The sequence below is a fragment of the Otolemur garnettii genome, unplaced genomic scaffold (genome assembly GCF_000181295.1).
Source record: "Otolemur garnettii isolate 467f Iridium unplaced genomic scaffold, OtoGar3 scaffold00033, whole genome shotgun sequence".
Taxonomy (NCBI): Eukaryota; Metazoa; Chordata; class Mammalia; order Primates; family Galagidae; genus Otolemur; species Otolemur garnettii.
The window spans coordinates 15,816,410-15,833,050 of record NW_003852428.1 but is presented as its reverse complement, the minus strand read 5'-3'; the positions used below and the strand labels follow the sequence as shown (position 1 = coordinate 15,833,050).

Genomic DNA, 16,641 nt, shown 5'->3' with positions numbered 1-16,641 from the left:
GGGCTGGTACATCAGGTCAGATGCGCCAGGTATACAGGTGTGGGCTGGTACATCAGGTCAGATGCGCCAGGTATACAGGTGTGGGCTGGTACATCTGGTCAGGTGCGCCAGGTATACAGGTGTGGGCTGGTACGTTGGGTCAGATGTGCAAGGAGACTCAGGCATTCCAGTGCCTTTTTTAATTTGTATCTTAATAATGTTTCCATTTTGTGATGTATTCTGATAGAATTAAAATCACACATTGCCAAGGACATAAATCATTATACTTGTCACCAATTAAAATCATCACCTGACCCAAGTATTGGGTCTATAAGCCTCAGTCTCACCTCTTACGGCACATAACTGGGCCATTACTGCTCACCTGTGAGCTCTCACACTCCGCAAGGGAGTCATCGTGACATTCACAGGTGTGCGTGTGAGTGCGCACAGGTGAGCAGCCTTACTAAAACAGCACAGGTGGTGAGACTGTGCCCCTCAATTCATGTGTTTATCTGTAAATAGAGTAAGAGAATCTGAAATCCTGTTAGGGGAAGAAAAAAATGAAACACCAAGAAACAAACTAAAAACATGGATGAAAACTCACATTTTAGAAACTAAGATATATGTTAAAAATTATTTCCATTTAGAAAATTCACATCTCGAAGAAAAGTATCTAAAGAGCCACAAAGAGTGCCGTGGTACGTTCCTTATGGTTCAGTGGCAAAGACTCCTGCTACAGATACCTCGGTAATAAGCGCCTATTCATTAGTACTGCAGGGCTTTACACATTATTAAACATGGCTAATTCGTAAATGCCCTGACAGCAGTCCAATGCTGCCTTGAGTGTGGACCAACTTAGTTGCCATTTTGAATAAACAAGAATTCAGCACGGAATACACATCAGATAATTCAGGATGGAATCACTTGCCGCCCTTAGAATGAATCTGAAACACTAAAGACAAACTAATTCATTTGGGAAATAAAAATGTAATCACCGTCTCTTGCACCTGTTGGAATAATTCTGTCTGCAGAAAAACTTACACTTGTATCAAGTTTGTGGAGGAGTATTGCTGTCATTACTTTTATAATTATCTATTCAAAATTTCTTAGCCATAAAATAATCTTTTATTTTGAAATATTTTCTTTCTTGTACCGTGGAAACTAATTTTAGTAGAATTTGTTGCAAAGGACACAATTATTCAAAAAAATATTATGCCAAGAGTAGAAATGAAGAAATAGCTGAAAGGTGAACTGTGATCGCCTGTGAAGCTGTTGTCTTTTATTTATGTGTTACTGTATTTTCCATATTTTCTAAAATGTAGATGCCTAAATTTCATCATTGAAAACACAAATATATTAATTTTTTAAAAGATGTGGTTAAAACAAGATATGAATGCCGATGCATTTAAAATAACATAAAAGACAGTGTGCATCTTGGAAATGGTAAATGTACAGATCCTTCCAGAAATTGCATGAATTCAGATCCAACCACATTCCAGGGCTCTCTAACCACAAACTGCCTAAAGATGGGTTATCCTTCTTTAGCACAATGAGTTTCCTTTATCAAAGAGCACAAAGCATCTTTAACTGAATCCAATTTCAGGAACATAAAGTACCACTGATATAAAATGAAACCATCCAACAATGGTTTCACAACATCCGCTGCTAACTACGAACAAAGAAATGGCCTCGCTCTATTTTTCCACAGCTCATATTTTTAAAGCATCACTGTTTTCTGAAATACACACCTGTTATCTAAACTTCTCCTAGAGGTCAAACTTTGCCAAACAGGAAGCCGAGGGCTGGGTTATTTTTAAAGTTTTATATCAGGCTCACATTCCCTCTCAAACTTTCTGAACCTAATCTGCTGAAATTGCCCAGGTGGAATTTCTCCTGTCCTCCTTCAGTGGTATCTGCCTGACACACACATGCACACATAGCTCCCCTGAGGCTGCAGGCTGACCAGGTGACTTGCTCATGTGATAGTTGCTTGTCTTGGATTATTTCATTTAATCCTCACAGCAGCTTAAGGGGGTGGAAATTATTCTGTCAACTTTAAAGATGAGAAAATTAGGTTCTGAAACCACCCTGGCTTGGGGTTGCTCAACGAAGCAAGGCCAATCCACCCTTTTTTTCCTGCCATTTATTATCAAGTATCTACAATGTTATGATATACTGTGCCCTAGAATAGAAAAATACTGCCCAATGCTCGTAGGATTGCCAGATATTTGGAACTTACTTATAATAAAAAATTACACATTGCTTAGCTGGAATTCAAATTTAATGGGGTATCCTGGTAGTCCTACATGTCCCTGGCCACCACGCCATATGGCAAGCTAGTATGTCTCAGTGAACTGCATAGTTCAATCGCTGTCAGTAGGGCTGAGCTGGGACCTTGATGACATGAGATAGACGGAGACCTCCAGGGTCTCTTGACTAGAGGAACACTGGGATTGGGGCTCCAGGGACGCTGGGGTAGAGACCCCTTCCCCTGCGGGACATGAAGATGAAGAGATCTAGGTACCTTGGAATCAAGACCTATAAGGACTCTGGGATGGCGACCTCCAGGAACAGGGGCCTCTTGGAACAATTTCCAGCTGCCGCCTCCAGCCAGGACAGGAGCACAAAGCATCTCTCACAATCCCCAGTTTGCACTGTGGCTTCTCACATCCCTTAGGAGAATCTGAAGTCACTGACCAACAGCCAACCACGTGCAGAGAATGAGGCAATACAGAAAGACACTCTACCTTAAGAGATAGGAACGGAAATGACAATGTCCTTAAATTTTCAATTTACTGGCAAAAGACCTGATCAAGGTCACAAAGAACAGTGATCATGGGTCTCTTGATCTCCAGAAATCTACTGAAGAGGATAGTGAGATGCTGAGAATATGGTTTCTGGAATCAAACTTCCTATCCAGGAACCTGGGTCCATCTTTTTAGGCATATATACCTGGGAAATTTATTGATCTGCTTTCTTCCTCGGGTTCCTCACCTCTACAATTAGGATACTGACAGTACCTACCTCTGGGATCTGAATGGAGACAGTACCTACCTCTGGGGTCTGAATGGAGAAACAATGAGCTGACTCAAGTTAGAACAGTCCCTGCCCTACAGAGCAGCAGTCATCCCATTGGGAGCACATGTGCCACACTCACACTGCGTGCCATTCTTACAAAAATAATAGTGTTCAGCCCTCTGCAACTTTGGCAGAGAAGCTTACATGTCACTGCGTAGATATGAAATGAAATCCGAAAATATCTTCTGCAGCAGAACATAGCATCTCTCACCTTGCTCCTACAACAAGTTCTTTCTGTCCTGGGTCAAATGTTAACTGCGAGAAGTCCACAGCGTCCTCCGCTCGGAACTCCCGTAACCAGGGGCCGATTTCTAAATAGAAAAACATAAATAAAAAGATAAAGATGAATGATCTTTTTTTTCCTCTGGAGACCACAGTGAGTGCACATCAGGTAGCAGCCAATACATTTCAGAGAGGATTTGGAGACCCCCTGGCTGGACTGTTTAGGGGCCCCTCCATGGAGGTTTTCCTTGTGATGTTACAACTCCACATCGAGAAGCTGTAAAAAGCCACCCAGTGAAGAGCCAGCTGGGCATGGACGCTTGTTGCAATTTATGAGGCACAAGTGCATTTGCCTCTTGGCTCTGGGCTGGGTGGAAAATAGAGCAACGTTCACATGGTTTATCAGAGAAGCGCTCAATAGCAGCAAGACGGTTTCCTGTGCAGCTTCACTGCAGAGAGCCAAAGACTTTGAAAAATGACCAGAGCCTCCTTGGGAGCAGGGACCATGCACACGAGCACCATTTGCCTTCTTTCAAATTAGACAGCCCATCTCCCTGTCCTCCGGTTCCCATTTGGCCCCACAATTAGACTTGTTAAACACATTCAGTCCTTTCTAGATCAGAAACCCACAGTTACTTCAGCCCTCATTTGCATTTTTTCTAAGGGAAATCAGGAAATAGCCACTCTATAGAGACAGGCTTTTACAAGCACTGTTAACTCCTATTAGACAGACTCCAGCCCACAGTCCAATTATTATAAATGACAGGATTTGCAGAAAGATAGAATGCTACTTCACGAGGCATTTCTGCAACTCTCGTTAGCTTATTTCTGACACCAGAAAAAGTATTCAGTGAGTTGCCTGCTGGTTGTGGGATAGCTTACTGTTATCCTTGACAATTAATCATGTTATCTGACTGTATATATTTCTTGGATTTAGTATTCTGAATAATATCCTACTGCTTAAGCAGGCAGGTGACAATATCAAATCAATAAAGTTATTGGTTTGAGAGAAAAGTGTGCAGCATGGGGCATAATCTCTTTCAACAGCACTGATGCTAGAAACAGATCTAGTGTGGAAACATACTCCTGTCCCGGACCACGTCCCACAGAAACAGCCTTCTTGGTGTGAACAAGACGGATTCCTTTTAAGGAAGAGATCTGGATAATAACTGCATTTCTCAACTATCAGTTATTGGGGTGAAATGGTATTATTCTGTTTAAAGGAAACCAGGGCTGAGCTACACAGAGACCTGAAATTTATATGTGAATGGTATCTTCATACTTTTTTAGTATTCCATATAAATTTATTCATTTTTATAGCCAAGTCAATTAAAACAACATTTAGCAAAGTATATACAAGGCATTGGAGCTATAAAAAGTAATTAATAAATGGCCCTTCTAGGGGTTTATAACTCAGTCAGGGAAACAGCACTAATATCTTCCTTAAACATAGTATCTATAAATACAAGGGGTTTATGGGTGCTATAGGATGATAGGAATCAGTCATACATGGAAAGGAGAGATGATTGTGAGTTTAGGTAAAAGGAAAGGAAAGATTTGACCAGACTGACAGGACATATGTCCAAGGGAAGGGGGACAAAGCAAGAGTGACCTGGGGGACCATAGCGCCCCCTGTGGCCTAAACTGGTATAACGCATCTTCATGGAGTCTCCATGGGGGGCGGGGCGGGGGTAGGGTGGGGGGTGGGGATGGGAACAGGACCACCTGACCCCGGTCACTCCCTGCATCGCTGCAGAGCAGAACATGACACCCTGAACGAATGCGACAGGCGATGACAACTGAGTGAAATGAAACAGTAACAGTGAGTACGTGAATTCAACGGAGGACAAACTAAAAACGAAAAGAAACAGGAAAGAAAAGGAAAGGAGAAAAGAAAATAAATAACAGCAGTTTAAACAACTAGGAGAGGAAACTGAAAGGTGTATTAAAATATAAACTGCAGAAAAATTCACTTATAGGTTAAAGAGTTTGGACTTGATCTCATCTGTGATGGCCAAGCTTTGACAAGCTTTCGGGCAAGCATTTGAGCCACTAATAAGCAAGATGGTTTAGTAGGGGCAGAGAATAAAGGTAAAAAATGCTAAATTAAACAAAATCCTAAAAACCATAGCATTAGGTGCTGGCTATGAAAATGGAAAAGGAAGACGTATGGGGAGCATCTGATTGGCCAGAGCGCTGATGGGAGTTGAAGTCAGGGGTAACAAGTTAAAGAGAATGAAACCGTTTCTATCTAGATGAAATGAAGAGAAGAGTGATGACTAAGATGCAAGTGTCAGGAGATTGGGGAGGATTTAAGAAAGATAATAGTTCAAGTGCAACCATCAGAGAGTTACTGTAAACAATTCCCAATGGCAGGTTAGCCCCAGAGCCATTGTTAAGCATCACTAAGACCTAGAATGTCCCATAAGGAAATTCCAGCTCAAAAGCTTCATCATTCAGATGAGAAATGCACAACCAGGGAGCCCTGCTGGGACCAGAGTCCAGGGTTCCTGAGCACATGCTGAGTCCTTTGCTCTGTATAACTCACAGCCCCGGGCGGGCACACACCATCTTTAGAATGTGAGAGGGAAGGACAGAGGGCTGAGGGCTGACCTTTACTGTTAGGGGAGGTAAAGATGAGCCACATACAGGAAGAGAAGACTAGAAAAGACATCCTGGGAAAATCAAGCCAGTCATTTGCCATGCACTAGTCTTCCTTTAGACAGTGTCCAGCAGGAACCAGGACGGAGAGACACACTTCAGGGTAGGTTCCTATACTGAGCAGCAGGAGGGAGCTTACTCCTCCTCCTGAAGTGCCCTAGAGGAGCAAAAGGGGCATGTGCAGAGGAAAACAGGAGTTAACAGCACATACTCCTGTCGATACTGCTTGTTGTTCCTTATTTAAAAAATCTAATGAACTTCCTCCAATAGAACTGTATGTATACTTTTATTGCTAACAGTAGATCAAAATTGGGCAATCTGCATATTCTCTTTCTTTTGATTTTCCTGCAGAAGATATGCCTATCTGTACTCTGCATATTACATGGACTTCCATAAAAAGTACTGACACCATGAGGGCCTTAGGCAAAGGTCTCATCTTCTAACTAAAAACATGGCTGCATTACTACCCAGTAGATTGCAGTGACAGTGCTCTGCCCTCTCTTCCAGGACAAGTCCCTCAACATGGCTTTGACCCCATCTCTTCTCTCTTCTTTAACCCCTTCCTTAAAGTGCCCATTTTTTCCTGTAAAATCTCAAATGTTACCAATCCCTTTCCCCTTGTCTACAAGAATATGCATGTCCCCATTTTTTAAATCCTTTTAAAATATATTTTTTGTCACGTACATTGTTATTACAGTTTCAAACATTCAGACAAAAAGCATAATAAACTCCTAAATACAAAATAACAACAAAAAAAATGAGATCACTTTAACATGTAAGTTTTACCAAATCCATACAGAATACATAATCTCAACTTTACACAAGTTATTTCAGACAGAGGTAAAACTTCTAATTCAGTTTGAAGTAGTTATAATCTTGCCAATCTTGATACTAAGGCAAGACACGGGAACATTGAGAAAGGAACTTATAGATCTATTTCACTTAAAATTATAGCTAAGACACTCCCAAAGAGACACACGTCTTAGCCAGTGACACATATCGGTCACTTACAAACACACACACACACATAAACACACTATATTTCAAACGGGATAGGGCTTATTCTAGAAACACAAGCTTAACATCAGAAAATGTATCAATACTATTGACCACCAACACAACAGACTTCCATAGTAACAAGAAGATATTATTGATACTGCTTTCTGAGGAACCAAAACATGAACTGTTGTGGAAATAGATGAGCTAGCAGAGTTCAGGGCCAAGTTAGACAGGAGAGGAAGGAGTCTAAACACAGGCAATTAGCGGCAAACCAGGTGTCAGAGAGAGGCTGGGGAAGCGGGTAGGCAAGAGAGGCCCACAGCACGTGAGGAGCGGGGACAACCAATTTCCTGTTCGTGTCCCCCACATAGCAGGTTTACCTCTTTCCTTCTGTCCCTTTCCTAGTATTGCTGAAGTAACCATCTGATGAACTGGCATTTAAATATGGCAGCCAGGATAACTATCACTGGAAAGTTAGGTAATAACATAAAACCTGTAATTCCAATTGGTAATTGGTAATATTTGATATTAATCATCCTAGATAATCCAATCTTTGCACGAACGTGATTGTTGAACTATAGTTTCCAGCAATGATTTTTTGCACAAAATTAAGTTTATTGATTCCTATTCATCTTCTCTTACAGCTACATTTGCTCCCACGAGATTGTTTTAGCGCAAGTGCAATGATTCCGGTTTGAAAAGAACACAATCATACAGCTTCAAGAAATAATTACTTTTATGAACCTGAGTCAGTATTAATGAATTTAGTCCAAAGTAATTGGCAAATATAAACTAGAGAGTAGCTGAAGGGATTCAAGTTAGAGCTCCCTCCCTCTTCTGTCTCTCTCAAAGAGAAACGAAAAGAAAAAAGAAAAAGGGGAAACAGTATTTTTATAAAAAGCAAATACTCTAATGATAGCTAAGATAATGACGTTTGCAAGTCAGGAACATCTTTCAAAACCTGATAAATAAGAATCACAGAGAATCTACTGCTGGAGAACAGCATTTGCCCACAACATGACAGTCATTCCAAACACTGGAGTGACGTCGCTTCCACATGCTGAAGCCTGCAGCGCTGACAGTCCAGATACCGACTGTCGGCAAACAGAGAGCAGAGAAGCCACCCGTGCAGAACAAGGGGGCTCCAGGCAGCCCAGTTGCATTCCTTCTGCCACCAACTTTAGTCAGTTAAGGAGCTCAGAAAGCAGGATGTCAACACTTCCATTGGGACTTGAAACTCGCATTAGAAACTGAGTCACACACTACCCTAGGCTGAGGGTAAAGATGGCTGAGAAGTGCAGACAGCAACAGACATAACACACCTAGTCCAGCGTTCAGAATCAAAGAGCAAATCGCAGCCCACACCTTCTGCTTCTCATGAAGTTCCATATTAGCTCATTCTGCACCTAATACTGCACACGGAATCAACAGTAATGCTGATAGGCTGATTATCAGTAAAGCATCTCCAAAACACAAAACAGCTCACAGTTACACAATAAATGTCACAGCCTAGGTTTCGTCTCACGCATTTCATACTGTTAATACTGCGTGCCTCACACCTGCCCCATGACAGGTGAGGAAACTGAGGCACAGTGATGTTGAACCTACCAAGGTCAAAAGCTAGTGAGATACAAATTCAGCAGCCATGCTTTTGTGTTTTTAGCCACTCCGCTATGTTATTAAACTCCAACAACTACAAAATTGAGATTTGTGTGTATCAAACTGAGAAAGTAACAAAAAGAAGAAAAAACCAGTGACCACTTCACTTTGAAAGTGGCTTTGTTCCCCACTGATACACTGGTAAATAAAATTTTGGCCCACTCACTTTTCACCTATAGACTAGAGAAATGTGACCTGCCACAGAACACCGGTGTCCCCAAACTAGCTACCACCTCAGCCTGGATAGACAACTTCCATTGTTGTTGATGTCACTAGGGATGAAGATCACCTCCACACACGTCACTAAGGTCTACAGGGAAGCAGCATTCGCACCAGTTACATTTTATTATCCAAGTGTCTGCATGTACATATGGAGGAAGAAAATGACAACCATGGACCGACCTGCTTAATTGTCATGAAGGACCCTCGAATACAGCAGTGTGGGATGGTGGGTTCTGGGCCGTCCACACCACTCAGCTCTCGTCCGGGGGTAAGGCCAATGTACTTCAAAGGCAAAGGCATTTTCCTTGAGAAGGTCACTTTCCCGCTGGCAAGGCCACAGAAGACGTATACAGTGTACTCTCTACAGAACATTCTAGAAGCTCTCTTTTCCTGACCTTTTCCCAATGTGTAAAAAGAACTATCTTCCCCAAAGAGACCTGCTAGTCTTTAAAGTGGGCATCCATCTCCCTTCCCTGGGCTTCAGTGAGTTTTCAGCTTCAGTGAGTTACATAAACCATCCTGTCTGAGCCAAAACTGACTGAAAAACAAAGGAGTGGAGGGTTGAAAAGCCATAACAAGAAGACAGGTCTGTGCCGGTGACCGAGCTGCGTCTCGCCTGCGCCCTGCTCCCTCCTGCTCCTTCCCAAGCTGCACCTGGCTTGCTCCCAGCTCTCTCCTGCTTGTTCCCAGGCTGCTTTTCCTATAACCACTCAGAACAAGGTAAACTCCTCTGAGCACTAAGCCAGCAACACCCTAAAGCCACCGTCATCCCTAAACCAAGAGGCACCAGGCCTCCAGCTCCCTGGGCCCTCTCTGAAATCCTTTCAGTGATTATAACAGATGTCAGTCCCACAGCTTTCTGTGTCTGCCATGTCGCAGGCCAGTGCAAAATACTCCATTAGGACAGAAACATGCACATTCAAAAACATTTAAAATACGTTTGTGAAAAACATGGATCAGAATAATTGACGTTGCTTACTGGTGCTTTTTTTTTCACTGCCTACATTTTCAGTACTGACTTGGTTCCAGCAACTGTATTCGATGTTTTTACATGTTAATTTTTTTTATTTCATTAACTATTGACAACCATGTGAAGTTAGAGCTATAGTCTTTGCTACAGAAAACTTTTAAAACCCTCAGATTTTGACAAGTTTAACATCTTGCCAAACAAAACATACGTGGTAAATGGTTAAGTTGGAATTTAAACCCAGAATAGTACTAAGGCCCTATTTCCATAAGGTCCAAATTAAAAATCAATTTTCCAAGGACGGTATAAAGAACATGAATCCTTAGCACCTAGTCATATATCGGCAGGGATTGGTCTATCAGAAATGGTCGTTGGACCTGCCAAAGGAGAACAAAATTGGAAAGATGAGAAAGTGGTAATTTCCAGATGTAAGACAGGAACGTCCCAGAGAGAAACAGAAAGAAACCAGGGTCCACTGCAGGCAGTAAGGGGTCCAAGAGCACGAAGATCTCAATAGCAGAACATTTATTCCATTATAATGTTTTCCAAATTGAAAAAACTGAATCCTGTTTATACCAGCTAACTCAGAAAGACACAGGTATTCTACACTTCTGTTATTTTCAGTATAACTCCTACCTGAGACTTAGTAGAACCAAAAGTAGGTTATAGCAGGACACGGCATTGGCTGTCCTGCAGTCCAGCCCAATTTATAGTTGACAAAACGAAGGGCAGAGAAATGATATGACCTGGTCCAAGCTCACATATGTGTAGCATGGTAGTAAATTCCAAGTCCTGTGACTCCTTTACCAGTGTCCAAGTAGAAATACCCTGGGGTAGTCCGGTCAGACTTATCTGAGCAGATGAAAGTTTCTCCAAAAGGATGAAAATTATCTATATCTAGATAAAGTTGTCAATATATTAATTCATATGTACATATGGACACATATACACACAGATACATAAATACTGGCATCGATACATTCTGAAAGATTCATGAACCCCACTGTCACCCCAAGTTTTTATTTGTTTGAGTGATTTTCTGGCCATGCCACAAATACTTGTTAAATCTCAGGATCTAAATGCCAGTGTTACCTGAGGTCCCTGCAACTCTGGCTTCGCAGTTCTGACTCAGTCAAGGGTTGCCTCAGGCACAGCTGGCAAGGTGTAGAGACGCATATGGAAAATCGTGAGTAAGCTGAGTTCAAAACATGCCTATGGGCGAAACTTCCCTTCCCTTTGTTTATGACCATCAAGATCTGGGTAGTTTCCTATTTTATTAAATCATCAGCAATTAATCGGGAGGTAAGAAGCAAGCTGATCAACAGCTGGATTTTATTGTTGGATAATTGGATAACTCACAAGAAGCAATATCTACTCACTCGTCAAGCAAAACAGACAGTTTGATTTCATTTAAAAGATTATGCAAATTTATATACAAACTAAGTAAGACCCTCCAACTCCCAGACTGTGATCCACTTTGTCCTGGTGCCCAGCCTGCTCCTGTCTTATATTTTATATGGCTTCAAAATACTTTGTGTCACCTAAAGGAAACTTGAGTGCAAAAGGGTCTTGAGTTTGACTGGTGGCCTGCAGCATATGACCATAGGCTATAAAATCTAATTGCAAAATCTTCATGTTGTGCCAGAGGACATTAAAAAGTATTCTCCTTGAGATTTATAACTTCAGAATTTCAAATGATGTTAATATGACTAAAAGTATAAAAATGAGCACTTTCTGTTCAGTGGGCTCTTAGATTATTCCAGGAATAGTCACAGGGCTCACTGCGTAAACAGTGATCCCCAGAAGACTGGTGGGCACAAAATAAAGCTGTTTGTTACCAGGTACGTACAGAGATCATAGGGGACAGTTTCAGGTATTCTTAGAGCCATAGGGTTCTGGGTTTTAAAATGTCTGGACACTAAGTTCTGCCACATATTCGGGAAATGCCAGACCCGAGCTTTAAGAAAATAAATCATTTGCTTAATTTAACAATCACAGATTAATGGGGGAGTGGGGTGTTGGGAACATGCAAAAAAAAAAAAAATCCCGAACCCCCAGCCCATGAGTAAGCGACTGTTTTAGCTGAAGCAGTCTCACACTGCAGGCATATTTTCCTCTTTGCCCCCTCACCAATGGAAAATCATGATGTTCTAATCTAAGCCACTACCTCTGAAGACCTCACATTCAGGTGAAGGAGGCAGAGAGAACTCAGGGGAGAAGCCGGGGTCGGCAAGGTAGTCTCACTGCTGGCAGAAAGGGCTAATAAGTCCCAAAGCGGCCTCTCCGCTGAAGTACAGATGCGATCTACACATTAAAACCAGGACACGTTTTTCCAAAGCACATCCCACTTTTTCTTGGAAATTTAGGGGTAAGCATTAGGGAGATGTGCATTGAGAATTTCCGGGCAGCCTGCTGCCTGGAAGCAGCGGCTCCAGGTACCTGCTTTAATGCCAAGTTATGTAAGACGGACCTCTGCCTTCAGGACACAGATAATGTAGCTAAGAAGATGAGATGGCACAGGAGAGCCACACTCAGAAGATGATGCCATCTGGTCCCAAGGAAAAGCAGAAAGGTGATAAATTCTCTCAAGCACTGCCATCTAATATAAATATAATATCAGTTCTGCATGTAACTTTGAATTTTTCAGTAGCTACATTTAAAAGCCTGTTAAGAAATAAGTAAAAGTAATTTTGAGTTGTATCATTTATTTATCTCCCCAAATCTGAAATATTTCAATATGCTATCCACATTTAAATTATTGAGATATCTTCATGTCGTGTGTGTGTTCTCAGGTTTTGAAATCTGGTGTGCATTTTCCACTTACCACACACTTCGACCGTGTTGGCTACATTTCAGTCGCTCAGTAGCCAAACCAGGGAGCGGCCACTCTGCTGGACAGTGCACACGCAAGCTATCAAGAACAAGCTTCCTTGGCCACACGGAGGCTTTGGGCGGAAAAAGTAATTAGGTCTGCGTCTTCTCAGAGCCAGCTGCCGTGGAGGTCAGCCTAACTGGATCACAGATTGACATGGCTGTCATCCACTCACCAACAACATTAAGAAAAGTAACGGGGTCCTCGGGTTTTCGGTGATGAGGGTTTGTGTCTCAGGTGCAGAGTTCTCGCCCTGTGGGGCTGCAGGAATCACCTGAGAGGCTGTCTAGTAATGAGTTAATCTGACCGAACAGTATGCAAACCAAGCACATTCAAAAGAAAAGTCCGGCCTTTGACTGCTCCTGGGAGATAATTTCTAAGCCCTCAGAATATTCTGCCAGATAAGGGTGTATTTCTTTACCTGGGAGCTTCCAGCCACACCGGATAGATATTCTGTGCTAACAAAGTGGCTTGTGGCGGGGACCTTTGGCCACATTGTATCAGTTCAACTTGTGGAAGGGCTGGAGGCTAACCAAGGTCAGCCATGTAGGGGCTCCACACCTGTGTGACCGATGTTCAGTAAATCACTGGAGAGGAAGACCATTAAGGTGAGCTTCTGTGCTTGACAGGAGTCCGTTTCATTTTGTCAAATGCCATTCTGGGAGAATGAAGTGCTGTCCAAATGACTCCATGGGGAGAGAAGAAATAGAAGCTTGTATATCCTCTGCCCTGAACTTCGCCCCACGTGCCTTCTGTGTTTGCTAATCTTAAGCTGTGTCTATCCTGTTATGCCTGTAAACTGTAACTGTAAGGATGACAGCCTTTCTGGGTGTTCCGAGGACTTCTAATGAATCACTGACAGTGAGGGTGGTCTCAGGGACCTCCAACTCAGAGCCTGTCCCTCTAGTGATGGCAATCACAGGACAGAAAATAATAAAATCTAAATTAGACACAGACACTCGTAAGGGCCAGAAATACACAGCAATCACTCTTCTGCCTTATCAGGGGATTAATTAACCTGCTTATCTACGAAGAGATCTCAGACCCCTTGAACAGCCTCAGAATGTCTTAGGTGGCCAGTCTGCAGCTTTTCCAAAAAACACTTCTACCCTGGAACGAAGCCTGCCAATTCCTTTATAAGAGTTGTAGCAGGCATATGGCTGGACACCAGAGAATGCCACTCGTATACATAATTAGTGTAGTTCGTTGTGATATTTCTTCACCTAATTTGTACCCCCCACCCACTTTTATTTTCAAAATTGACCTAAGAAGTTTCTCAGCATACGTATTTTTACTTCAGACTCTCCCAACAGAAATTTTGTAAGTTAACAAAAATTAGTAACCATTCCCTTCCATGATTCATTATTCTTCCGAATAAATGGCATTGATATTGAATGAAGAAAGCCAAAATGCTCTCTGCTTTAGGTAATTTAGGAGAGTTGGAAAGTAGAAAAGTCAGACCCAGAGTCATGCGTGCCCCCAGCTCGCTGGGAAATCCACACACAGAGACAAAGGCTCACTCTGAGTCTGTGGTCCCTGGGGACCTCCCCACAGAGGGACGGACTCGCTATCAGCCCCTGGAAGCCGGTCTCAAGTGTGAAAGCTGTGCTCTGCTCATCTGGCTCCCCCAGTCAGGGAGGGCTCTGGACCCAGCCAGCCTGCCTGCCTTCTCCTGGCTGCAGTCTCTCGAACTCATCTCATCTTTCACTTTTCTCCATTGTTCCCCGAGGGAGAAGTTTTGTCTGCCGTAACACTGAGTTCACGCTCTCTCACTCATGCTGCCCCTGTGATTTCATCCTGCCTGAATCATCTCCCTACCTACTCTCTCCTTATTCAAATTCTAACAAACGCAGGAGCTACTTAAGAGTAGGGTGTCAGTTTATTAATATCCATGTCCTCATACCTAGTGCAACAGGGCTGAAAGTGCATTAGATACAATGTTGGCCAGATCAGGGCACCATGCAGTCACAGATGCCACCTGTATCCTTCCTTAATAACCTCACTTACTGTTCTTCCCCACCCTGCGTCCACTGGATACTGCCAATTTGATATATTTTGACTACTGACTGTGTTCAGGCACCGCTTATGAACTATATCAATTCATTCTTCTAATTGTTTTACATGGAATTTTTTATATCCAAATAATATTGTAAAGTTACCAAAAGAAGTCATTTGACATTAATAAAATTATAACTATTCATGTGAGCAGACTCTAGGAAAGTGATATGCCACCACCTGTTTTGGCATAGAAAGTCTTGTCACACGCCATGCCATTCCTTTACACATGTTCTGTGGCTGAATTTGTGCTATGTTGGCAGCACTGAGTTCAGACCATGTGATCTGCAAGGTCTAAAATATTTACTATCTGACCTTTCACCAAAAAAAAAAAGAAGTATGCCAAACCCTGTCCTTAGAAGATCATAGAGTAAAAAGCTCAATAAATATTTATTACAGATAAACATACTAGATATAGGGTTTTTTAGTAACAGCAGCAAAAAAAAAAAAAAAAGAAAGATATAGTCTTGAAGTTAGGAGGAAACTTTGAGCGCATGGACTCAAATCCCTTAATCGAAGAATCCAGAAGAGTAAGAGGCTTGATGAAATTCACCCAGCCGGGTGTTTCCCAGACTGAGAAACAGCCCCGTTACTCCATCCGCACAATTTATCATATATCACACCACACCAATGAGTATTAGCATTTTTACAAGATTTTAGCCTTTTATTTCTACATGGCCTTTAATACTTTTCAACAAAAATGACAAAGACACACAGAAAATCTTTATTCTCATCAAAAACAAAAATCGAGTGTTCTCAATTTCATGCAAAATCATTCTGAAGCATGAGCTAATTACTATACTTCTATTTATTCCAGAAGAAAACCAACCAAGTAACCTACCTACCTACCTTCTGGAATTCCTAGCACAGCCAATTAGCTAATATTATCTAAGATTCCATAAAAGCTACAGGTCCCTCTCCCAGGCTTGTTTAAGTACTGTCAGTCCCAAGTCAAGCACATGTTAGACCAAAAAAAAAAAAGGATAAAAGCATTTTTTTTCCTTCAGTTTTTGGCTGGGGCTGGGTTGGAACCTGCCACCTCCAGCATATGGAGGGTGCCAGCCTACTCCTCAAAAGCTGGAATTTATGGTCTCAGGAGTCTATTTCCAACACAGGTGAATTTCTGCCACGGCCCCCACCCCAAGAGAACTCTGCGCTCCAAACCTCAGACCTGCCAACCTCTGCAAAGACGGGTTCCCAAGGGGAGGAGGAGAGTAAACAGCACTCCTTCTGCTCTGCCCTTTAGCTTCTCGTTTCCCAGAACGCAAGAAGGAAAGCCAGTGCATGGACGAGCTGGAAGCTGGACCTGAGGCCCAGTCAGTTCCTTGGGCAGATTGTGAAGTCCGTGTCACGGGCACATTTCAAATCTTGTTCCAGCTTTTCTTGTCATACACATATACTCTTTTCCTGATGTCGCCCACATGACTTCATGTCACCCAATTTTCAAGGCACTTGCCAACAACTCTAATAACTTGCTTGACTCCTCAAAATGCCCTCGCCAGACCGTCCGGCCCTGGGTATGCTGCTCACTCATTCAAGTCTTCGCTCAGCGGACACCTGCGCACTTTGCACCTGGTCCAGCTCTAAAACCAAGGATGCTGCATAAAAACCAGCAGAGAAGGTGGTCCTCCCCCCCGAATGTTCATCCCAGCAAGGGAGGCTGAGTCAATGAAAGAAACATCAAGAATCATGATACAAATAAAGCAGGATGACTTTCTGGAGGGTGACTTAGAGCGATGTGACGCAGAGGTCACAGAGAAGGCCACTCTGTGGAGGTGACATTGCAGTGGGAAAGCGCTACACCGAGACCTGGGAGGAGGGCATTGCAGGCGACCCAGCACCGAGACCTGGGGGGAGGGCATTGCAGGGGACCCAGCACCGAGACCTGGGAGGAGGGCATTGCAGGGGACCCAGCACCGAGACCTGG

The 16,641-nt window shown here is 42.8% G+C and overlaps 1 protein-coding gene across 1 annotated transcript in view; it reads right to left on the bottom strand.

Moving 5' to 3' along the window:
- SEMA5A (semaphorin 5A) overlaps positions 1-16,641 on the bottom strand; it is a 340,395-nt gene that overhangs the window by 240,221 nt on the left and 83,533 nt on the right. The window contains exon 3 of the mRNA XM_023513080.1: positions 3,269-3,368. Within this exon, the coding sequence (XP_023368848.1) occupies positions 3,269-3,368 (100 nt within the window). The remainder of the gene's footprint in view (positions 1-3,268; positions 3,369-16,641) is intronic.